Here is a 26,282-nt window from a genome sequence, read left to right on the forward strand (position 1 = left end):
TTATTTAATGCAAGATTAACACAATAAGTCTGATTTTCAAATCAGGGTAATATGGAACAACAGCACCTAATTCGCCTGCACAATTACTTCAGTTGTGTATATACATAAAAAATGTTCACAAGTGGCAAATTAGGCAGCAGCTAGTATGATTTGTACATACAGTCAAAGTAATTAAACTCTCAAATTAGGTATATGATTGCTTTTGGCTTCTGACTGTTTGGAAATCTGACCTTCTAAAAGCGTGTACTTTAACTTTTCACAAATAATTTCAAAATTAAATATTTACATGCAATGTAATTCATGTTCAGCCTAAAGATATTGTGTTACCTAATTTGCACGAGTAAATCAATGAGAGACGAAAGGTCCTTACTAACATGCAAAATATAAATAAATATAACACATTTGTCCAGCTAAAGTGTACTCTCATTAATCTTTTCTCTAGTAGTGTTTGTTATTCTCTAAGAAAATGGAAAACAAAGCAAAGGATTTCCACAGATAATCTTGGAAGCATATGAGCAGAGGCTTTTTTAAAAAAATCTGTTAGCTCCATGCAAGTTCATGTAGTTCAATATTAATTTAACTAAGAACTTTTTTATTTTGACCTTTTACCTTCCGTATGCAGTGCAGCCCCACCTTCAGCACTGTCAGTGATTGCAGTTCTCTCTTTATAGTCTTCTTCTGAGTCACTTTGTCTGAAACACTCATTTACAGCCCATGTGACTAAATCTGGCAGGGTAAGCATTAGGATTCCATCACTGGTATATAGTCTGCAGGCTTTCCTGGTAAGTTCAAGTTGTCTTGTACACATGGTAAGCAGCTTAAAAAAAACCAGCAATGATAAAACAATGGAATGATTAATCACTCAAAGGTGAAATTCTTCCTTCTGCAGAGCATTTACGTGGGATTTAAGTGGTGCATAAACCTGTGCTGTCCCTTTACATAGGGGAGAAGTTTATCAATAGTGAAAACCAGTCTCATTTTATTAGATATGTTCTAATTCATTTGCAAACGGGAGACAAGTTGGATGATCTAAAGAAAAAACCCAGCAACCTATTTTAATTTGCCTTTCTATTAAAATTTTAGAAACATATAATAAAATGTATAGAATATAATGACCAATATAGCTGAATATGTTTTCAGTCTAGATGGAATTTGGCAGAACAAAATATTATGCCATGAGATAATACTGGCAAATCAGTCTCCTACATGTTTCTTAATAGCTAGCTCCAAATTCAAGTCTTGTAGCATTCCATAATGCCCTCACAGAACCCTAATTTCCTTAGATGTATTTGAGATACACAGTATGCCAAAAGAATAAAAGTTATCTACAGTCATAACATAAAATGTTAAGCAAGGTCTCATGTCCTACATAGCACATTTGATGTAAATATGTGGTAGAGCTCCCTAAATTATGTGGCAAGAACCCCAACTGTATCACTCCCCACCCTGAACCCTCCTTATAACCTACCCTACTGCAGTACAATTAAGTCCCTTGTTAATTTATGTTCAGATTCAATACTATTTATTTCATCTTATCCTCCTCTTGCCCCCTACCACTTTCAATGTGCTACATCATTTTATTGTGCATTATAGATTTGTCAGGGACCCTGCTGGAGGTTTGGGGTTTTGGCAAAGGCATAATGGTGGGTTGTTGGTTTTTTTGGCAACCAGAAAGCAGATGAGGCTTTTGAGCAGGGATGGAGACAGCTTTAAATTTAGGAGGGGGATTAACTTCCTCATTTCCCTCCTCAAACCCTGATAACTAGATATCCCACTGCTCTTCCCCAACCCAGCCCAATATCTGCCACTATATTTAACAAGCATGGAGAAATACATAAGCTTGATATTTCTGTTAAAATGATCACCATTGAAATAGTTAACAATATTGACACTCACATTTCTCAGAGGTATTGTTTCAGGCTTCCTACATATTCAGACAGACATTATTGCATTGGTTTACAATGAGTTCACACTTTAAAGGTTATCTTTACAACCCATATGGGCTGGAATTTTAAATGATTTTTCCTTATATGAAAGTTTAGATTCTGGAGCACAATTGTATGCAGCAATTTCAAAAAGAACAATTATGTTGCAATCAGGGGTGGCTCTAGGAATTTGGCCGCCCCAAGCACGGCGGCATGCCGCAGGGGGCGCGCTGCCAGTCCCGCGGCTCCGGGGGACCTCTTGCAGACGTGCCTGTGGAGGGTGCGCTGGGAGGGCGGCAGGCGGCTCCGGCGGACCTTCCGCAGTCATGCCTGCGGGAGGTCCACCGGAGCCGTGGGACCAGCGAACCCTCCGCAGTCCGCCGGAGCCGCCTGCCACCCTGCCGGCAAAATGCCGCCCCAAGCACGCGCTTGGCGCGCTGGGGTCTGGAGCCGGCCCTGGTTGCAATTTATGTGGCACCGTCAGTGCATTTTACATGGGGTTCTGGTGTCAAATATATGATAAAATAACACCAATGTAGTCGGTACTCCAATCACCTTCTTCTAGAATACGAATGGCTGTCACCCAAGTTGGAGTCATCATACTCCAGCCATACTAGAGTGCAGAATGATTCATCCTTTTGCATAAAGCTTCCCAAAAAAATCTTAGTCCACCTTCAAAGAAACCCCTACTTGCCCAGGAGTGACATGCAGAGATATTAACTCCAGGTGAAGTCTCTTTCTGCTGAAACTGGTAGGGCTTATAGTAAAGAAAATAACTTGATAGGTGGATTGTAACTACTGATTGATCTTTAGCAAGAATAATGGAAGCCATATTCTATCCTTTCAGGCTCAGAATATTAGGAAGGTATGGGCTCGTCAGATGAGATCTGTTTGCCTAAAGACAGTGGGAACCAAAGACTAATTAGAGGAACTGATCAGTCTTTTAAGCTGACTGTCTGATATACACCCATGTCCCTCAGAGGTTCCTGACCTACATTAATTACTGAAAGAAATGTGATTCAATGTATTTTTATAAATTTTATTAAAACTATTAAACAAAAAAGATTAAAACCAAGAAGACATCTCACCAAAACTACTAAGAAAGTAATACAACTATTACACAAAATCAAATCAATAAATCAGCAAATTAATCTCAATAGTGGATTGGAATTAAATTATCAAATTAACACAAAAATAGTCAATCATTACAAGTTCTAGGAAGGGATTTAAGGAGGTGGTTGTCCTTTTGGTTATAAACTGAAGAATTGTATCTATAACTTGGAGATGGGTAAATGTTTTAATACTGTAACTAAGTTATCTAGTGCCTAACCCACAATTTGAGCTAATTATAAAGCTTCCTCATTATTTCAATTCTTATGTGGTGACTAGCTCTTTCCCTCACCCCCCAACTGAGATATAATATAGACTTTACAAGATACTTCTGCAGTAGTTCAACAACTCTGATCTGGTGACAGTTTCAATTCTCTTAGGACTTGTAGACACAGGACACAGAAAACACTTTAAATGGATAGGCTCTCTCACCAGTCCACGGAAGACTGATGTCACATTAAAGTCTGTTTCAGGCTCTTGCTTGAGGACACAATTTATTGGTCAAACAGAAGCTTAGGAAAAATAACAAAATAAAGTAGTTTCTCTGTCCAACATGGGCTACAGTTGCCAGAGGCTTTTCCCTCACCTCTCTCAGCCCTTCCTGGTCTTACCTGACCCAAGCAACTCCTGCAGGAGCCTACCTACTCTCTGCAATTCTCTCCCTCAACTCAGCTTTTGCTGGCCTGTAGAAGGACTAGGACCCAGATCCTCAATGGCATTTAGGTGGTTTATTGACCCAAAAGACACAGCTTCTCAGCCACACACTTGATTCTTATAGTTTGTGAATTTTACTTACTCCATCTTAGAGGGCCTTGCTCCAAGGCCTTTGGGCAAATCAGGTGTAAGGCCTACTTTGGCACCATGCAATTTGGTTCAGTCAGGTTTGAATTAGGTCATCCTTAGCTAGCATCAGTTTTGGGAAAAGACCTGCTTAAGCCAGAAATTTTTAAAATATTTGGTCTTTTGCACATCACAGAGACTATAAGCCTCTGACTCCCAAAATATCAAAAACATAGAAGCTGACATGGGTCCTATCTGTGTGAAAAAGTCTTGCAATGAGGTCCATACAGAAAGTATGATCCCAAAATCCTGTAAAAATTTCTAGAGTTCCAACAGTCAGTCACAATATTAATCGATCAGCAATATTAAAAATAAGCTTGAACATCTTGTGCTCAGTGTCATCATTCTTCTCATAAACAAGACAATTGACAGTAATTTTCCATTTTGGAACTAGGTTATAAGTCAAATAATTTATCTTTAGAAATTTCCATCTCAGCAGAGAAAACTTACTTTAAAATCTCTCAAGATTAAACCAAACTTAAAAAAAAAGATGTTTACATTTTATATAAGGTCTATATTCCCATATATGCTATTTCTCTTAGAAGAATCACCACTGATTATAAACAGAAGAAGGAGGCTGTGTTTGGATCCAGATTAGAAGGTTTAAACTAGGATGAAGAGTTTGGGTTGGGGGCTGAACGAATGCTAAATTCATGTCTGACAATGGCAAAATCTCTTAAAATGTTCTCCTGCAATTATCAGCCTAAACTGTGGAAATATCATAATTTCAAGTGTTATTGCAAGATTTATGCCATGAAAATGTTTTATCATACTGGGTCATATCAAAACTGAATCTGGAGAACAGGTTCCTACAGGCCCTGGATCAGACTGGGAAACAAACCCATAGGGTAGGACTAAAATTTGTGAATTCAAACCAAACACCTCAGCAATTCATGATGAAGGGAGATTTAGCTTTGAGATTCTGGTTTGGGTTCATCTTGGTCACTGACAAAGGCTGCTTGTCTTTGCCAATACTACAGACATTATAATTATCTCTGGGGATGATTGTTACTAATACTTACCATAGGGAATGTGCTAGCAATGATTAACTGACCATTTTGGTAGCCAGCTCCATTTCTGTATGCAATTATTTTCACAGCTTTCTGGTTCATAGCTGCAGAGATCTTTTCTGAGATTGTTTGTATGGAGGTTTCGGTCCGCAAAGATGCTAGAACTTCTTCTAAATAATTCAAGGTATTTTCAGCTTCCAATGTGGATAAATCAGTCTTTAAGATAGGAAAGAATCAGATCCAATCAGGCTGCTGCTTTTATTAAATCAATACTGAAGTGAACTTCTTTTAATGAAGCTCACAAATTTAATTTAAAATGTATTCAGTCAACACTACATTTATTGAAATATGGAATATACTAATATCTACTCTGCATGTACCTTTGGTGATCACACCAAATCTCCAGGGCTTTCTGGTAGCTATGATTTGTTAAAGATGACAAGAGATGGCTAAAACCAAATTTTGTAGGAAAGCTAATGAGACATTTATGTATTTCTTTTAAAGATCATTGAACATATCTGTACACACAACTGTTTAGGTAAAGATGAAACAGCTTTCAAAAGATATCTCCCCTTCTTCAGTGCAGAGCTCCCATTAATTATTTACTCTTAATCAGGGCCGGCTCCAGACCCCAGTGCGCCAAGCACGCGCTTGGGGCGGCGTGCCGCGGGAGGGCGGCTGGCGGCTCCAGTGGACCTCCCGCAGACGTGCCTGCGGAAGGTCCGCTGGTCCCGCGGCTTCGGTGGAGCATCCGCAGGCGTGCCTGCGGGAGGACCACCAGAGCCGCAGGACCAGCGGACCCTCCACAGGCAAGTCTGCAGGAGGTCCACCGGAGCCGCGGGACTGGCGACCGCCAGAGCGCCCCCTGCGGCATACCGCCATGCTTGGGGCGGTGCAATTCCTAGAGCTGCCCCTGCTCTTAATACTAATATCTATAGGAGTTCCACATGTGCAGGCAAGAGACAAATATGCCCCGTAACAGATACATTTTAATGCTAACAGGAAAACTATTCTAAAATTTGGTATAGCACAAAATAATATTTACCACATTTATATCCCTAATAACAAATCTGCTACTCTTTTGACTTCCATTCAACAAGAAAGATATTAAGAAAAAGACAACAATAATTTTATACAGTTTTTAGACTCTGCAATTAGTACATTCCCAGAATGAGAGACAGTGGTGGAGACTCTGCATACATGTCACATGCCACATACTGCAGCAATGACCAACCTATGACACATGCATTAATTAGCAGTAATATGCAAGGTTCTTTTAGAGTATCTATGTTGCTGAGTGAGTAGAACCGCTCTCCCCCCTTCAACACACTTTCTTCTGGAATTATGGGCAGTCATGTCCTCTCAGCATAGGATCAATGGTGGTGGTGAGAACTTTCACTCACTACCCAGAACTGGAATGAGTGGTGTGGGGAACATATTGACAGAGGCCTTTAGTATCCCATAGGAATACCTGAAGAGGAAGGAAGCAGGTCAGACTTTCAAAAGACTCCCAACCCCTCCCCCAGTGTAGCCATGGCCACTGTTCCTCTGCATTCAATCAATGGCCTGAAAAGTGCAGCCTCTGGAACATTGAGAACCTGATCTCAAAAAACTAGTGGTTGATTGTAAACATCCTAGCCCTTTTCCAGGGCTGGAGTCCAAAGCGAGGGGATATACCATTCCGCTATTAATCCATGGGTACCATGATAATATCCACACTGGCCCCATCCCCACTGATACCTCCAAAACCTTCCTGGTCTGTTCATCAGTGAACAGTAAAACTGAAAGATTATATGAAGGTTTACAAAAGCAGCAAAGAATCCTGTGGCACCTTATAGACTAACAGACGTTTTGCAGCATGAGCTTTCGTGGGTGCATCCGAAGAAGTGGGTATTCACCCACGAAAGCTCATGCTGCAAAACGTCTGTTAGTCTATAAGGTGCCACAGGATTCTTTGCTGCCTTTACAGATCCAGACTAACACGGCTACCCCTCTGATACATGAAGGTTTACAGTTTGTTAAAGTGAAGATAGCAAAGTTCTGCAGTAGTCTAACAATGTACTACGAACATTTTCAGGTTATTTTATAATCCTGAGTCTACAGTACAGCTAATAGGACAAATTAAAAAATACAAACCTTCATCACATTAACACACTTAAAAGGCCCCAAGGAGAAATGATTTGCTTCCTCAGAGCCAGAGGCACAGAAGAACATGCTACCTGTGGGTAATTTTTTCAGTTCTTTCTTTCCTCTTATGGCCCTTGCACAAGCCAAGCATATCATGAACTTCTGCTTTCCACTAGGTGAAAGAAAACAGTAGCCCTAAAAAGAAGGGGAAATAATGGTTTCAATGCTTTAGAGTGTCCAGATGTGCAACAGTTCAGTTATCTAATTACTTCCTATAAGCATTCAGGATTTCCTCAACACAAGTCCACCTTTGCTAACCTTCCTGATGCTGCCAGTTAGGATACATGAATAGCTGTTGTTCATTTGAAATAAGACAAGGACACAAATGGCTTTGGATCTTCAGCCCTCACCTCTGGACATTGCAAAATGGAACTGATGTTGGAACAGAGCAACTGTGACATCAGAGGTGAGTAACTGACAATGTACTTTTACTTATTACAAATCTATGGATTAAAGTGACATAAAATTTGACTAGGGATTTTATCGTCATTTAACCGTGACCTGTTTCACAGCCATGATGTCATACTTAGGAAACAGAAACTTCTACAGACATGACTGCTCAATATATTACTTTACAAAGTACTTTTTTTGCTAGCAGGAAGAGAAGATTATGCACTGACACCTGGGCACCCACAGGGACAGCACCTGAAGAAAAAGTGAAATATTTCATCTGTCCATTTCAGATAAATATAAATATATAGGTATACACATAAACATTCTACACAGCCTGTTGACTGCATTGATAGTGGATTAAACTTCCCTATGTCAACTTTACATACCTTAAAAATATATTACTTACTGGCTGGTCTATTTTTTCTCTACTGGTCACAGAGAATGTGCAAACAGAAACATGATTTGCTGCTGTGATTTCTTGATCCAGTACTGTGCTGTAAAAGGCACTAAATACTCCTGCATTTTCCATGTAATGCCACTTTTGATTGGCAGCCCCATTGCTGTATTCTTTATATTTCTGTCAAAACATAAAAAGATAAATCCTATTCCTACACTATAGCATTCTGCTATTCAGTATTTGGCATGAATGCCTTGTGCTGCTTAAAAAATAAAAGCGTGTTTTTCAGATGAGACTTTAAATTCTCAAGTCCTGTCTGTTCTGTGTGGACACTACACATCTCACGACACTTTAAGTAAAAGTAGGTATTTGCCTCAGTATCTTTGACACATTTTCTCCCTGCACTCAGTATTGTATGGTGGGTTATCTAATCTTCTGCCATGGAGGTGGCTACATTTCAGAAGTGGTGTATGTACAGAAGTAGTTTTAGAGAGCTGTGCGATCCTTTGGGATAAAAGGAGTGCTAGAAACATAAAATGCTGTTAATAAAATAGACAATATTAGGTAAGTGAAAAAGTGAACTAATCAGCATAGGTGGTCTGCCATAAACATCTTGCCGTCGGAGATGGGCAGCCTTTAAACCTGGGATCTTCTTTCTGGGATCTGCCATCATGGCAGAAGACCCAAATAACCCAATGAGGTCATAAGAGAACAGAAGACAGGAAAGATGGATCAGTGGTTAGGGTGTTAGCCTAGGGCTTAGGTGACTCGGTTTCTATTCCTTACTTCATAATGGACTTCCTATGTAACCTTGGGCAGGCCACAAAGGTTAAATTAATTAAATGGGAGTTAGGTGCCTAAATACTGTTGAGGAGCTAGGCTTCTGTATCTCAGTTTCATACCTATAAAATAGGGATAATAGCATTTCCTGACCACACCAGGGTTTTGTGAAGACAAATGCATTAAAGATTGTGAGGCACCCTGATGCTGCAGTAATGGGAACCATATAAATTAGGTAGCTAATGTTAAAGCAGCAAAGAATCCTGTGGCACCTTATAGACTAACAGACGTTTTGCAGCATGAGCTTTCGTGGGTGAATGCCCACTTCGTCGGATGCAAGAGTTGATTTCTGGAAATGAAGTTCTGGGAAACTCTCTGATGTACTGTTTCCTTTGGAGACATTTCTCAAATTAAAACAAACATTATATCTTAATTATTTACGACAAACTTATATGTGACTAAGGAGAGAAACAGAAAAAATGTCAACAAGCTAAAAAAGTTGAGGGAATAGAAAAAGTTCCAATTTACAGCCGGAATGAACTCAGTGTGCATAGGAGACTTTGCTTTTTAATGTAACCTTGCCTAAAATATTCCTTAGCTTGAGTCAAAGTTCATGTGTCTCCCTCCTCAAATGGTCAGAGCTTTCCAGAGGATCCTAGGTTTTGGGGTAATTCACAGGTGTATGCCAACAGTGGGGATCTCCGCTGACAATACTTAAAGGAAAAGGAAATAGCCATTCATAGAATCAATGTATTTAATTTCTGTGGCTGTTCCCTATGTAATTATATATATAAGCCTGTGGAAATTTCCACTACATGCATCTGACAAAGTAGGTATTCACCCACGAAATCTCATGCTCCAATACGTTTGTTAGTCTATAAGGTGCCACAGGACTCTTTGCTGCTTTTACAGATCCAGACTAACACGGCTACCCCTCTGATACTGTATATCACATGTCATTCATTACAGGCCTATTGCTATTTTTCAAAGTATGTCACATTGATATTTTTTCCCCAATCTTTTCAGTCAATGCCAGAATCCCAAGAGCATATTTGTATAGACAATATTTTATATTATAGTTGGCGTGACAGTTTCTGCTGGTCTAACAGGCATTCTTTAATACTATGCTGGTAAAGAAATTTAAGTACTTAGAATCACTTTTGGCATATAAAATTATTTAATTCATAAAATATATATATAAAACCCTCCGGGGAAAACAAGCCATTTCAACAACAACTTCGTCGTGCATGGCAGCTTGCTGCATGAAATATGAATGAGAAGCCATATGGAATTCAAGATTTTGAAAAACCCTCAGACTATTGTTTGGAGTTCTCAAAAACCACGAGTTCATGAATCTTTTTTCCTGTAATTTAAAACTCTTGGGGTCAATTCAGAGGGGAGCATAAGTAAGTGCTGAAAGAGTCTAAACTGAAGTAGCTGGTATCGCCTTCAACATGTATGTTACAAGAAAACAAACTGCCTCTTGTCTCCCTTTGACCCACATTCATTTACCACATCACGTCTACAATTTGTCCAATGATTCTGAGTGTAAGTGAGGCTCAGCTAGTATAACTTACATATCAAGAAGCCAGAATAGAAGAGTTTACTGAAGCTAGCAGCTAACAGGAAGATGTAAGAAGATGTAAGTTAAAGCAGGCTACCCTCTATTTTACACCTTCTCATCCCTCCTTCTGGCAATTAGTTGTGTAAGTTACAACAACAAAGTCCTTCACACATCCTTACACAGGTGTAATAGATCTAAGAAAGTCTAACTCAGTGTAAGGGAATCAAAGTGTCAGGAAGTTTAGCTTACACCACCTTACACTTCACTTCAGGGTTTGGCTAATTGCTTTGTAGTGATTTAATTTTTAAAAAACACAACTTCCTAGCATTTTCTTTGCCTGTGTATTAGTGATAATAAACTCTGAAAAACACAAGTGGCTACCTGGTACATGTCAATATCAATTCCATAATTATTTGTGTATCCCTTTCTCTGCTCCCTTTTTTTCCCCATCTCCCTCTACATTTGTTTTTCACTCATCCATCTCTGTTCCATTTTCAAACTATTGTTTCCTTGGAAATAGTCCTCTGAACACAGGATGACGGAGAGCATTCAAAATTAGGCAAAACAAGTTCAGCTATTCCCAATACAAAGACATTAAGGGTATCTATAAAAGATGTGGAATGATTAATAATGTCTCTGCTGAGCAAAAAGCTGAAAACAATGGGCAAAATAAGCGAGTCTTCCCTTTTGATTTTAGAGAGTGCAAGAATGGCAGCATCCCTGAGAACAACTGGCATATACAAAGAACTTAATTGAGCTGACTAGGGAAGGGCTCACCAGACTAAATTTAACATTTCTCACTTTTATTATAGTGCATGAACTTTAAAATATTTGTCACAAACCAAGGGCCTGATTCTGTAAACTGTAATGCATGTGACTAATCCCTTTGATGTATATTATTATGTGAGTAATTTCCACCAACAGGCCTTAACTGCTGCAAGAAATAAAAGATAAAGCTTTCATAAAAAGAGTGGAAGCACACACAAAATACTTGAAAAGCAAATTGGTTTCCAATAAAAACTAGTTTTGGGGAAAATATACTGTACATATTCTATGAAACTGATTGCGCTACTAAATGTCAGCTTGTGATAGTTTTTATCCCATTGACTGATGTCATAAAGGCATTGACAGAGATAACGGCAATTCTTTATATTCGGTATTAGAGAACGAAGCTGTAGCCCATATTTATCAGTTGCATTGAAGACTTAGTGAATGATTCTGACACGCTGTTACTCACAATTCAACGCGCCGACTTTAAATGCTCCTTATTTTAAAACTAATACGCATAAAACTTTACCTTGGCATTTCTGGACTCCAGAATGTAACTTTCATGTTGTTCTGATTGATAATTTATTGGATACAATTATTTTAAATCTTTGCTGTAGCCCTTGGACTTCCTGTGTTATCTATAGTATACAAAGCACTATTCAAAGAAACTATGATTCAAAGCTGAATCGATATCTGAATATACCTGGACCCTGGGCCTACATCTAGATGTACAGCACAAAGTTTTGTCTCTTGTTTTAAATGCAATCTCTTACCTGCAGAACAACAGCACACCCTTTCATGTCCAGAGCACATTTTGAATATTTAGGCTGTGTGCTGGGCATTGACACTGCTAGCACTAGATTTGGATCACTCATCAAATGAAATGTCCTAAGAACAGAAAAATGACAGTGACACTATAATGTAAAAATGCAAATATTTTTATAGGTACCTAAATTCATTAGGCTTTCTCCTAAACTACTCTTACAGCTAGAGAACATGAGTGATGCCACAGTAATGCACACTTTATGAAGAAGTCTTGACAGAAGGATTATTAGCACATACCAAAATGCTGACATAGCCCTTGGTGGGTTTGGTTCACAAGGATCTAGTTCATTTTGATTTTCAGATTTACCCCAAACCCTAAATTCAAAGCACAGAGTGAGTAAACCAATTACAAACTTGGTGAGTTTATCTCTTTCTTCACAAATGCTCTGGCACTATCCCTTGCCTGACAGAACACCCTCTTCCTTTCTCCAACAGAATCTGCCTCAATCCTGCATTTTCGGAGAACCGTCCTTTCCTCCTCTCACTCTCAAAAAAAGGCTTCCGGACCAAAGACAGGAAGATATGTGCATGCACCTCTCCACCTTCCCTGATTACACGATAACTAGAGACACTTCTCCTTTGACCTGGTGACATGTCAATGGCATTTTACTCCCATTCTGACATCTTCAGTGGGCTCCCAGCTGTTCTCTACCCTCTCCTGAATGCTTAGGGGTTTCCCTGCTAGCATGCAGTTCAGTCTGGGATAATTTCTCATGCACAGACTGAAATAGAGCCAACAAAGTACAGTAGCATCAACTGAACTAGGATTAAATGCTGTTCTCCACATTAACACGAGAAAAGCTTATCTAATGCAAACAAGTCTTAACTTTACATCCAGCTAATAGTACATAAATCACTGCCTACTCCAAGACACATGAGAAAGCTCTGTATTCTTAATAGCATTCAGAGTCCTGCATTGCTATGTGAAGGGCAACTCTCCAGCCATACCCAATACCCCTTCCTAAAAACAACAGAACCTCCATGTGCAATGCTGCTAGCCCCTCAGATGCAAGATGAGCATGTCAGGCTGGCCACCCATCTGCTATGGATATATAGGGGAAGAAGCTTGCCTTGCTAAAACCACAGAGACTCCAAATGGGACAGCAGGACAACTACCTTGCTCCTGGAGTTTGGGGGTGCCTCCAAAGACAGGAGAAAGCAAGGTGAAAAGGAGATAAAAGAGCACTGGTTCTACTAGGAAGACACTTAAAAGTAAAGACGGGGAGTCTGGTCCTGTTGGTGGGAGAGTGATAATGTGGGACCAGAAGCTTTCTCTGTGTTTATACCAAAATAGGCATTCAGGCCAATTTCCCTTCGCGTTAGGATTTGATGCAAAACAGTTGCAAAAGCTGAGATATAATAGATTTTTGGGGATATCCACTAACCCTTTTAATACACAGACAAAATAGAAGGATTTTAAAGAACATAAGAATGGCCATACTGGGTCAGACCAAAGTTCCATCCAGCCCAGTATCCTGTCTGCCAAGAGTGGCCAATGCCAGGTGCTCCAGAGGGAGTGAATTTAATAGGTAATGATCAAGTGATCTCTCTCCTACCATCCATCCCCACCCTCTGACAAACAGAGGCTAGAGATACCATTCCTTACCCATCCTGGCTAATAGCCATTAATGGACTTAACCTCCATGAATTTATCTAGTTCTCTTTTAAACCCTGTTATAGTCTTAGCCTTCACAACTTCCTCAGGCAAGGAGTTCCACAGGTTGACTGTGCACTGTGTGAAGAACTTCCTCTTATTTGTTTTAAATCTGCTGCCCCTTAATTTCATTTGGTGGCCCCTAGTTTTTATATTATGGGAACAAGTAAATAACTTTTCCTTATTCACTTTCTCCACACCACTCATGATTTTATATACCTCTATCATATTCCCCCTTATTCTCCTCTTTTCCAAGCTGAAAAGTCCTAGCCTCTTTAATCTCTCCTCATATGGGACCCATTCCAAACCCCTAATAATTTTAGTTGCCCTTCTCTGAACCTTTTCTAATGCCAGTATATCTTTTTTGAGATGAGGAGACCACATCTGTATGCAGTATTCAAGATGTGGGCGTACCATGGTTTTATATAAGGGCAATAAGATATTCTCCGTCTTATTCTCTATCCCTTTTTAAATGATTTCTACATCCTGTTTGCTTTTTTGACTGCCGCTGCACACTTTGTGGACATCTTCAGAGAACTATCCATGAGGACTCCAAGATCTCTCTCCTGATTAGTTGCATCTAAATTAGCCCCCATCCTATTGTATGTATAGTTGGGGTTATTTTTTCCAATGTGTATTATTTTACATTTATCCACATTAAATTTAGTTGCCATTTTGTTGCCCAATCACTTAGTTTTGTGAGATCTTTTTGATGTTCTTCACAGTCTGCTTTGGTCTTAACTATCTTGAGCAGTTTAGTATCATCTGCAAACGTTTACCCCTTTCCCCAGATCATTTATGAATAAATTGAACAGGATTGGTCCTAGGACTGACCCTGGGGAACACAACTAGTTACCCCTCTCCATTCTGAACATTTACCATTTATTCCTTCCCTTTGTTCCCTGTCTTTTAACCAGTCCATGAAAGGATCTTCCCTCTTATCCCATGAAAACTTAATTTACGTAAGAGCCTTTGGTGAGGGACCTTGTCAAAGGATTTCTGGAAATCTAAATACACTATGTCCACAGGATCCCCCTTGTCCACATGTTTGTTGACCCCTCCAAAGAACTCTAATAGATTAGTAAGACATGATTTCCCTTTACAGAAACCATGTTGACTTTTGCCCAACAATTTATGTTCTTCTATGTGTCTGACAATTTTATTCTTTACTATGGTTTCAACTAATTTGCCCGGTATTAACATTAGACTTACCGGTCTGTAATTGCCGGGATCAATTCTAGAACCTGTTTTAAATATTGGCATTACATTAGCTATCTTCCAGTCATTAGGTACAGAAGCTGATTTAAAGGACAGGTTACAAACCATACTTAATAGTTCCGCAATTTCACATTTGAGTTCTTTCAGAACTCTTGGGTGAATGCGATCTGGTCCTGGTGACTTGCTACTATTAAGTTTATCAATTAATTCCAAAACCTCCTCTAATGACACTTCAATCTGTGACAATTCCTCAGATTTGTCACCTACAAAAGCTCAGGTCTGGGAATCTCCCTAACATCCTCAGCTGTGAAGACTGAAGCAAAGAATTCATTTAGTTTCTCCACAATGATTTTATCATCTTTAAGTGCTCCTTTTTTATCTCGATCATCCAGGGGCCCCACTGGTTGTTTAGCAGGCTTCCTGCTTCTGATGTACTTAAACATTTTGTTATTATCTTTTGAGTTTTTGGCTAGCTGTTCTTCAAACTCCCTTTTGGCTTTTCTTATTACATTTTTACACTTAATTTGGCAGTGTGTATGCTCCTTTCTATTTGCCTCACTAGGATAAGAAGACAATTCTGTGTTCTTGGGATCCAAGCATAATCTGTTGTACTGTATGCTTTGTCCAATATGGAGCCTTGAATTAGGAGATTAAAAGGGGACGGAGCAGATGAAGACAGACACTTTTCTCTCTATTCAACCGCTGTTTTTATTTTACACTGCTGGTGATTGAACAGTGCAGTTTTTCTCTCTTCACGAGCCCACAATTTGTTTAATGTATCCTTCATCATTCTGCTGCAGTGGATTTCACTTCTCAGGGGAAAGAAGTGAAGAAGGAAAGATGAGTAGTGTACTGTACAGCAGTGTATAAAGCTAGTGGCATTTTAAGCATGCTCAGTATGTCATTGCATTAAAAGGCAAATGACATATGCATGCTGAAGTTTTCCTTTTCTGTTTTTGAAGGACACAGTGCTTCTGGATTCCTGAAATCAGCACTGGTCTGGAGCTCTAGCAGCAGTGCAATACATTGCCTCCTAGAATCCATATTTTAATCCTTTTGATTTAGGCTGAGTGGATTGTGGGAAAGAGAGCACTTCACACTGCTGTCTCCCCTGTGGTTGAGTTAAAGAGCTCTCATGGGGGTGGTGAGGGTTTCCCTTGACTGGAGGGATTATTGCTTTGATATAAGTCTTTTAAATCTATCTATCTTCAGCTTGCTACACTAGAGATTCATTTATGAGATTCTTTGCTTTAACTTAATGGTTAGTAAGACAAGAAAATGATCAAAGAAGAACTATTGAAACCCTATTAAAAATCCTAAACCTAATTCTTTCCCACCCAATACACTAAAAATAACTTCAATAACTAGATAACAGTCCACAGAATTGTGTTTTAATGTATGATACAGAAAGTTTCCCTTTATAACATTTAGTCTCATATATCAGCGAACATGCTTGTACCTGTCATGATCTCTCCATACCCAGCGCTGATTGGTATCATCAGGTTTCTTTTCCACCAAAACAACTTCAGTCCCAGCACGCAAATTAGCATCCTGTACCCCCAAAACAAGCCCTGGGAATGCACAGTTTATAATCTGTTTGTCTCTAAACTCAAACTGCTGATGGTGAGCCTTCTGCAATTCTGCATTCAGCTTTGGTTGAGGTCTGAATAAACAAAATTGTATTTAGGGTTAGAAAAATGCCCTGTTAACTAACATCAGTTACACACAACACTTATGACAAGTAGATTTTGCAGAATCTTTGTTAACTTGTCTGACTGTATTCTTAACTATAGAACAAATGACCAGGAGTACATCAAGGGACTGGGTACGTGAGGGCAGGGAGAGGAACAGAGAGGATGGACAGAGGAAAAAGGAGAATGAGAGGGCTAACATAGGGAAAGCTATTTCCAAGACAAAGGTGAAAAGCATACTGGCACTCATTGCCAGTTCTACTAGACTACAGTTCTACTATTCTGGCTTTCTGAAAAAGCACAAAGAGGCAAACATCACCTTAATTTGGTTGTGTTTGTCTCTATCTGCTTCTGTAAAAACTAGAACAAATGTGCTATGGGCAATAAGGACTAATTTGAATGTAGTCCAGCATGCCTCTACATCCTTGACTTTTAAATAGTCATTCTCGTCAATCTAGTTACATGCAGGTAACATGCAGATAAATAGCATGCAATTCTGAACTTCACGGAAATAAATGAATACATCCTAAAGTTATGGGGGCAACAAATTCCAGAACAGTAGTGCTCGAGAGAGCCCAAGTGAATGATATCACTCAATCTCAGTGTATTTTTCTGAATGACATTTTGACTGCTTTTCATTTTAATGTAATTTAGGGATTTCCTTTCCTATCCATATTTTCAAATTCTTCTCTTTTCCCTTTCTGTTATCTACCCACTGTCCACATTCCATACTCCTGCCTCTCTCCTTACATTTTTTTCTTCTTTATTTCTTGTCCATGGTGTGCTACCTCTCCTTTGGCTGGGAGATACTTTCAAGTGGCTGTTAAATGCCCTGAATATCAAAGGCCTGACTTTTAAAACCCTGTCATGTACCTGCAATTTGATGTAGCATATAACTTTGGGCACAATTCACTGGGGAAACAAATAAAAACATATAGACTGCACTTGTCAACTAGGGACCTGATATAATGCCCACTGAAGTCAATGTAAAGACTCACAATTACACCAATGGACATTGGATGAGACCCTCTGTGTCTACATGTCTTCATTTGTGTCCCCAAATAGCTATTCACAAAACTAAAAGAAGACCAGGTTGAGGCACCTTTAAAAATTAGGTGGAAAGGATTATTTTTTTCAGTTAATGTCATAGGAAATTAGATATTAATGGGAGATTTGGATCTAACTGCTTATATATAATTCTAAAAGTTTCTTCATAAAGGACTAAATTATCTTGCAGTAAGTCCTATTACTATTAAAAGGAGTTCTTCCTGAGGAAGGAAATCGAGATATGGATGAATAAATTCACGGAAGCAGAGCTTGGTATGGTGTGTGGGTCTCTGACTTTTTTTGTCAGGTTCAGTATTACATTGTCCAAATGTGTATCAATTATACTGTAAAAGTATAATTATTTCTGACCTGTACTTCTGAAATAACTCTGCATTTTCACAGACTTCTTTATCCTTGTCCTTCGGAAAACTGTCATCATCATGAAAATCACAGAAACTTTCCTGCCAGGAATATTTGGATTTCATATGCCAAGCATCTGTTTTAAGATGTGATTTTGCATGTGAATTACTGAAAAACATAAACCACAAAATGGGAATTTTGAAAACTAACAGAGATTGGAGTTTTGCATTAAAAAACAAGGGGTTTTTCTTTAAAAACATTACTTCATTTTGAGGAGATACTTTACAGGGTAACTAGAAGTAAAACAATCAGATCTTGCACTCTTGCATCAATGAGAGTTTTTTTTCTAAGTAAAAATTGAAGGATTTGGACCATAATTTGTATAATAAGGTCCACAGTTATGGAAAATCTATTATAAACATACAGGGTGAAATCCTAGATCCCCTGAATCTATGGTGAAACTTCCATTGACTTCCCTAGATTGTACCTAGGGACTTTCCATAAAGTAACAAAGATTTTTGTTTTCATCATATAAGAAATTTCTTAATCACACAGAGCATTATGTGTATCGCTGACATTAAATGAACAGAAAGTCATGCTTTTGTACAGACTTGTATGAACTTCTCCTAGACCAGGGGCAGGCAACCTATGGCACGCATGCCGAAGGCAGCACATGAGCTGATTTTCAGCTGCACTCACACTGCCTGGGTCCTGGCCACCAGTTTTTGGGGGGGCTCTGCATTTTAATTTAGTTTTAAATGAAGCTTCTTAAACATTTTAAAAACCTTATTTACTTTACATACAACTATAGTTTAGTTATATATTATAGACTTATAGAAAGACACCTCCTAAAAACGTTAAAATGTATTACTGGCACTCAAAACCTTAAATTAGAGTGAATAAATGAAGACTCGGCACACCACTTCTGAAAGGTTGCTGACCCGTGTCCTAGACTGATGGACTACTCCAGCCCCCACTGAAGTTAAGAGAAAGAATCCAATTGACTTCACTGAGAGCTGGCTCAGGTTCTAGCAGAGTGGCCCCTTCAGGTATTCTTTCACATTTACTTTGAGCAGTGTTGTTTCACAAATTGTACAACGCTGACTATTATCCTATGAGACAGCAATACTTGCCAGTATCTGATTTATAATTTTCTATTATATACATTTATAATTGATTCTTTGCTGACATGTAGCATTTGAATCCTCCTCACCAACCTTTAATAAAACAGTGCCATCTATCGCCATAATTAGTAAATGCAACCTCTTTCTAGAGTGTCACTATTAACTGAATACACTTCAAGCTTTTCATATACCTCATTTCTTACACTGTCTGAAAAAGAAACAGTTTTTCTGTTTTTCTCTGATGTAACTACATTAATTTCAGTGGAATTTCCCCAGTTTAAACTGGAATACTGGAATGTTGAATCAGGCCCGATGTTTTTACTTTGAAATAATTTTGTTAAGGATCTAGTGGGATTATGCATCAGAATAAGAGTTTTTTTAAATTTGTTACAGAGATTAAGATGGATTTTGTGTCTACTTGAGCACTGGGTAAAGTAAATACAGACAATACAATGAAGCAGAAAGCGCCTAATAGAACAGTAAATTAACTTTCTTAAAATTCACAAATTTGGAGAAATTTTGGAGAGATGTGAGCTTGCTGTATTACTGGGAGGCTGTTTTTTACCTGCATTTCTACAACTCAGCACGCTGTTAGAGTTTTATCTTACACCTTTACATAACACTATTGTACTGTCCTTTTCCCGTTACTCAACATTCATTGTGAGATCTTATTTATGATACTTGTGGACAGGGTTTTTGCCGCCCCAAGCGGCGGAAAAAAAAAAAAAGCCTCGATTGTGATCGGCGGCAGCTTCACCGCGCTGCTTTCTTCTTCCGCTGCAATTTGGCAGCTGGTCCTTCCCTCCGAGAGGGACCGAGGGACCCACAGCCGAATTGCCGCCGAAGAGCCCGATGCGCTGCCCCTTCCCCTTGGCCACCCCAAGCACCTGCTTGCTGAGCTGGTGCCTGGAGCCGGCCCTGGTTGTGGAAGAACCCGAGATTCTAATCCTTAATTAATAATTTTTTCATATTAATTTGAATACTTTGAATTACCCAGGCTAAGCTCACTTGACCTCCCTCCTTCTTCAAATAAACTGCACAAAGTATAAGAGGTTTAATATGTGGACTTTCTTAAATGATATAAATATCAATAATATTAAAATCAAAATTGCTGTGGAAATCATTTTGTTTTAGTCTAACATTAGCTCTCCCAGCTTCCTCTTCTCTTACTATAGCTAACCTAACCAGTTTTATGAGCCACAGATCTCAGCGACTGATCCAGTGATTATTAAAGTCAATAGAAAGGCTCCCATTGACTTCAGTGAATGTGGGATCCAGCCAAAAGGCTTGATCTTGCAGGGTGCTGACTGCCCTTGTATACTGAAGGTTTATTTTTGCCAATTAAAATTATTCCTGTTTTTATTAAATTTTTATACTTAATTTTTTAATTTTGACTGAAAATATGCAACATTTCAAATCTTCACATCCACACTATTGGATCTGCAAAATGTCATGAAAACAAGAAGTTTGGGCAAAAAGAATTTGTGAACGCGACAAAAAGTCTTCAGTTTCACACTCCCCTAATTATTGCTACTGTAAATGCCTTTGATTCTTACACGGTAAATGGATTAGACAAAATAGATGTAATGAAGTGCAGATTTTGCAAAATCTTTGTACAGTAGGCAGTGACACTTATCTCAAATGGAGTAACATTAATTATGCTGGGAAAGGTACACATTACAAAGATTTGAGTGAACTGCAGAATGAGAGCATGTTATTTTTTAAAATGCACTTTAAATGGATATCTGAATTATAGGCAATCTTTGCTTTACTTTCTTGTAATTCTATGTAGAAATCAGATTAAGAAAATCTCTAAACTGGCTTGTACAAACCCAATTTTTAAAGGCTGTGGAGTATAACAGTTTTACTACTAAAATACAATGCATGAAAATCTACTCTTTTTATCTTAAGGAACAACCAAAAGGACCATACCCTGCTCTCCCATCTATATTCTGCTGTGAGTATTAAAACACATCTACAAATCCAACTTGTGTTACCTTTTAATAATCCCATAATAATAATAAACCATGCTTTCTGAAATTATGAACTACATAATTTTTAGTTTTGCAATATCAGATGTATATCTGAGTTCAAACCCTGATATATAATTCAAATTTGTAAAGTTAATAGGTTATAGGTGGAATGTTTTCACTTAAATCTCTTTAATATATTGAAATAAAGATCATCATAGCTTTTTACTTATATCCATCAAATAAGCATTACATTATAAACACTCATCAGTAAACTCATTCCCTCTCTAACAACTAATCCAATAAATTAATTCTTATTTCTTACTAGGCTTTGCCAAATAAGTTTGAAAAAAACTCAAACTGTTTGGAAACTCAACCCAAACCCAACCTAATCTTTTTGAAGGTTCAGAAAACTGTGCCAACATTTTTCAATGTTCATGTTTGTTTGTGCACTTCTGCATTGCTTGATTTTGGCCAAAACAGGAAACAAGAACAGCAAAAGAGCATGGAAAAGGACATCCTAGTAGTATTATGCCCATCAACAGCTAAGAAATCCCTTAAAATCTTGCAAGAACTTGATCTGATTAGACTTTAAAACTGAATTCCAGACCAAAATGGTTTAGATATATTCTATCAACTATGCAAACAACTAAGACCTTACATTTTTTTTATGTTCATACATCATACAACGTGTTCTTTAAACCGGGGGGGGGGGAACAATTTTTCAAACTTGTGTGCCAAAAGTTAGGTATCTAAATCAATATTTAGGTACCCAAACAACTGGTCTGCTATTCAAAGTGCTCATGCTCTTAATTCCCATTAAAGTCAATATTCAACACCTCTGAAAATTAGGCCACTTATCTGAGCGCCTAAACATGGATTTTAGGGCCCAGCTTTCAGCTCAGATGAGGTGCAACACAAAGAGGACGTAATGCTGCCCTGAAGGGACAATTTGGGGTGGTTCTTCTATCAGAGAAATTCCCAGTGGTGCGAAACCAGGCCTTAGGATGCCCAGACTTGTACTAGGAGCTGGTTGGACCAGATACACCTTTGCCTTACTCCACTCAGCTGCCCCAAGTGTGAGCTCAGTGCAGTTGAGGATGGAGTCCCTAGAACATGAACTCAGGCACCCATGTTTGAAATACTGCCTTTGAATCCATACATATGGACACCTCTCTGGACAGTATATTGTCCAAATAAAATAGATTTCAGCATTTCTGAAGCTAAAATCTGGGCTACATTGCAAGTTTTCTTCCACCCTCTCACCAGCACTGTTCAGTGTATTTATCCTTCATGTTCCTGTTATTTATCTTCCATTGCACATCTTAGCATAAATAGTTACCACCACATTCTTTTGTTCTTTATCTTGCTCTCCTGCTGTCCTCCCCACTCCTGGCATCAACTCATAGCTTATTTCATTCTTCCCAATTTCTGTCCGTAGCTTCTAGCTGATCTGTCTAACAAAGGCACTAGCAATTTCACATGCCGAGAAGGCACACAACAGATACAAACAATGCCAATAATGTTGCCAGTTTGCACTTGTTCAGTATTTATTTATTTTTTATCAGCAAGTAATTTGAAAATATGTAAACAGCTACAACCTGGATGTTCAACTAAAGTCCTTTCTTCTAGTATGCCTATCACTTACAAATATGAATAACACACATTCATTACAATGGTAGTGATTTTATAAGCACTTGCAATGGTATATTTTATGTATCTATTTCTGCTTATACCTACATTTATGTAATACAGCTGTTCTGAAGATATTTTGGATTACTTACAGATCTGAATCATCTTTTATATTCAGAAACATTTCTTCTGTTTGATTTTCCTGCAGCTCCTCAGTTAGTTTTTCTTCTTCAAAAGCCACAAGACATCTATCCAAAAAAAGTTTGGCTCCAGCAGCAATATTGCTCCTTACTCCTAAAACTAGAACTAAATGCAAGTTTACATAATATTTGCTGCTAAATATTGTATATTTACACCATTATAATCAGCAGTGCAAGTAGGGCGGTCCGGTCCAGTATGCTGTATCAGCAAGATATTTATAGCTGCTACGGCGTACCGGAAAGACACAGGAGGAGCAGAACGTGCCGGGAGCTTCTCTGGCACAGCTGTACTTCCCCCAGCCCTGTCCTCTAGCGGTGCTGCTGTACAGACGGAGGAGACCCCGCGTGGAAGGGTGGAGGTGGCAGAGCTGCACAGGGGGAGCTGCGGGCATGGGACTGCCTGGTGGCCCCATGTTCTGCTCCTTTCACCGCTGCAATTCCAAGGTCTCTGGCGCAGCGGGAGGAGGACAGAGCCCCCTCCCATCCCAGATAAGGGGGGGTGGATAATGGGGAGGGAACAGGGAGAGTGTGGGGGCCCCAGGCTGGGGGTAGGGCAGGGAGGATTCACATGGAGGGTCAAGTGAGAAGGTCATGTGCCCCCTGTTAGCTGCTGCCCCCGCCCCCCCCCCATGTACTGGTAAGAAATGGATTCCACTTGCACCACTGATTATAATATAAGTCTAATCACAAAAAGTAGCCAGCATGTTAGCATAACTTAAAGGAATGGAGATTATATTGTGTAGGGTTTTTTGTTTTGCTTGTATTAACACTTCAGGAAAAATACTTAAATGCTCATGAAATTCAACCATGGTTTAAGAATGCTGATCTATTTCACCAGTTTGACATACATTTCCAGACAGCTCTCTAACATTTTCTTTTTCATATCTTTCCTCTTTTGGCCAAATTCTGAAACCCAGATTCTGATCCTACACTAGCATCAATCACTGATAATGCAATACTCCCAATTTACACCAATGTAACTGAATCTGGCTGTGAACGGTGATGGGCACCACCTTGTGCAAAGTCCCAGTTTGAGTAGCCTAGGTCTGTCATGGGCCCAAGCAGCAGTGGGTTAAATCAAATCAACAAAAAAAAGGCAAAAGAACATAAACATAAAATAAATGAGTTAAAAAAAACCCTTAGTTCTCAGGGATTTCACCTCCACCTATTCTCCTGGTGTCTCCAAGGATTTACAGTAACTCCTCACTTAAAGTTGTCCCAGTTAATGTTGTTTCGTTGTTACGTTGCTGATCAATTAGGGAACATGCTCATTTAAAGTTGTGCAATGCTCCCTTCTAACGTCGTTTGGCAGTCGCCTGCTTTGTCTACTGCTTGCAGGAAGAGCAGCCTGTTGCAGCTAGCTGGTGGGGGCTTGGAACCAGGGTTGACCAGCAGCCCCCCTATCAGCTCCCTGCTCCCCTAAGTTCCCTGTGCAGCAGCTGCCTGCAGTTCAGCTGTCCCTACTCCCACTGCCATGTGCTGCTCCTGCCCTCTGCTTTGGAGCTGCTCTCCGAGATTCCTGCTTGCTGTACGGGGGGCAGGGAAGGAAGAGGGGGGCTAATGTCAGGGTGTCCCCCTGCTCCTTCACCGTGCTTACCCCATCTTCCATAGAGCAGGGGGTACACACCAGGGCTCAGGACAGAGGGAGCTTGCAGTAGCTGCAGTCTCAACAAGCTGATCTAATTAACAAGGCAGTGTACTTAAAGGGGAAATGTATCAGAGGGGTAGCCGTGTTAGTCTGGATCTGTAAAAGCAACAAAGAATCCTGTGGCACCTTATAGACTAACAGACGTTTTGCAGCATGCAAAAACGTCTGTTAGTCTATTAGTCTATAAGTCTATGCAATAACGTCTGTTAGTCTATAAGGTGCCACAGGATTCTTTGTTGCTTTTAAAGGGGAAATGCGCCTCTCTCTCTCACACACACCTAACATGTGTGTCTCTGTCTGCAATGTCTCCTCTCCCTCCATTCCTGCTGCCTTGTAGAGTGAGAGCGTTAACCCTTGAGGGCTCAGCCAATTGCTAGTTCATCATTTTGCAGTAAGGGAAATATCCCACCCTCTGACTCCTCCACTTCAACCAAGCTTCACAATCATCATCACTGTGTACCAGTATTAAATTGTTTGTTTAAAACTTAAACAAACAATGTGTGTGTGTGTTTATATATATATATAGTCTTTTGTCTGGTGAAAAAAAATTCCCTGGAACCTAACCCCCTCATTTACATTAATTCTTATGGGGAAATTGGATTCGCTTAACATCATTTTGCTTAAAGTCGCATTTTTCAGGAACATAACTACAACGTTAAGTGAGGAGTTACTATATAAGTCTCACAGAAGCAGCCTGATGCGAGCTCCTCTGGCAGATTTTTATTGCTCCCTTAAACCTCTTCTACCTCTTGCTTCTGCTTCTTCCCTTTTTATACTTGGGCTTGCCCTCATTAGCTACAGCAGCTGGGGGTGTCTCCTTCACAACTCACAGTTGAGCCAGAGTGTGGCTAGTTTTGGTGTGAGCAGACTGGAAGGATTCTTAACCCCTTCCTGCCTGTATTTTGTGTGCAGGTTTGTAGACCCCATCCCACTGTTTTTTAATTTGTCTCTCTCTGCTATATTTTTTCATTATAACTTTGTAACTGTATCCTTAACTCTGTAAAGCATTGTCTATCTATTGGTTTCTTTACTGATAATGAGAGTTCCACATGCATCAAGGGCCTAGCTCTTCTGTAGCACCTTCCACCCAAGGATCTCAAATAATTTAGAAACATTAATCAGTTAAGTCTCACACTATACCTGCGAGGGAAATAAGTATTTATTTCACAGATAGGGAACCAAGCCACAGGCAGATTAAGTGATTTGTCCAAATTCACACTGCAAGACAGTGGCACATCTCAGAGTAGAATTCTGATCTTTTAGCTTTCGGTTCTTTTGCTTTAAGCACTCAATACACCACTCTGTTTACTACTTCAATGGTTCATAGGTATTAAGATTACTTTTTAGTAACTATTTCTCCTCTATATTGTAAAACAGAGACTTACCCTCATTCATACAGTGAAACATTTTTCCCCCAGACGAGAGTTATTTTTATATAAGGAAAAAAGCCATATTCATTATGGCAGAGTACAAGGATCCTCATTTTTCTGCAGTCCCATGGTAGCAATATAACTATGCCACATAAAACATCCACACATCATACATATTGCACGAATTATTAGTTCCCCTTTCAGCCTAACAACTTATTTTTATCAATATTTAAAAATAAATAAAGATTTGGAACATACTATGTATTTACTTAATGTCTAAACATTTTTGGCTCTGAAATGTTAGCATCCTGACTTGGGCAGCTGGGACTGGGTCAGAGGAGGATCAAACCTGAGGCTAACAGTAGAAGAGGAATCTGTAGTCAAGTTCCAGGCAGGGGTATATACCAAGGATCAGAGTCCAAGTCACATTTCAGGGTCTGGTTAGGAGGCAAGGTCAAAGCCAAGAAATACACACTGTTGCTTGGACACTGCCTGAAATGCCCCTTAGGTTTATATAGGGCAGGGAGTCTACCAGGAGCCATGAGGCTGCTGCCTGTTTGACCCCTTGA

General features: G+C 39.3%; 1 protein-coding gene across 4 annotated transcripts in view; it reads right to left on the reverse strand.

Moving 5' to 3' along the window:
• DCDC1 (doublecortin domain containing 1) overlaps positions 1-26,282 on the reverse strand; it is a 434,351-nt gene that overhangs the window by 39,369 nt on the left and 368,700 nt on the right. For 3 of the 4 annotated variants that reach the window (XM_045012462.1, XM_045012461.1, XM_045012464.1), the window contains exons 25-32: positions 22,648-22,801; positions 17,779-17,937; positions 16,131-16,334; positions 11,748-11,862; positions 7,872-8,042; positions 7,022-7,207; positions 4,898-5,101; positions 610-817 (exon numbers count right to left, since the gene is read on the reverse strand). In XM_045012462.1, the coding sequence (XP_044868397.1) occupies positions 610-817; positions 4,898-5,101; positions 7,022-7,207; positions 7,872-8,042; positions 11,748-11,862; positions 16,131-16,334; positions 17,779-17,937; positions 22,648-22,801 (1,401 nt within the window). The remainder of the gene's footprint in view (positions 1-609; positions 818-4,897; positions 5,102-7,021; positions 7,208-7,871; positions 8,043-11,747; positions 11,863-16,130; positions 16,335-17,778; positions 17,938-22,647; positions 22,802-26,282) is intronic. The other variant, XM_045012463.1, reaches the window with a different exon arrangement.

Source organism: Mauremys mutica, chromosome 4 (genome assembly GCF_020497125.1).
Source record: "Mauremys mutica isolate MM-2020 ecotype Southern chromosome 4, ASM2049712v1, whole genome shotgun sequence".
NCBI classification, from domain to species: domain Eukaryota; kingdom Metazoa; phylum Chordata; order Testudines; family Geoemydidae; genus Mauremys; species Mauremys mutica.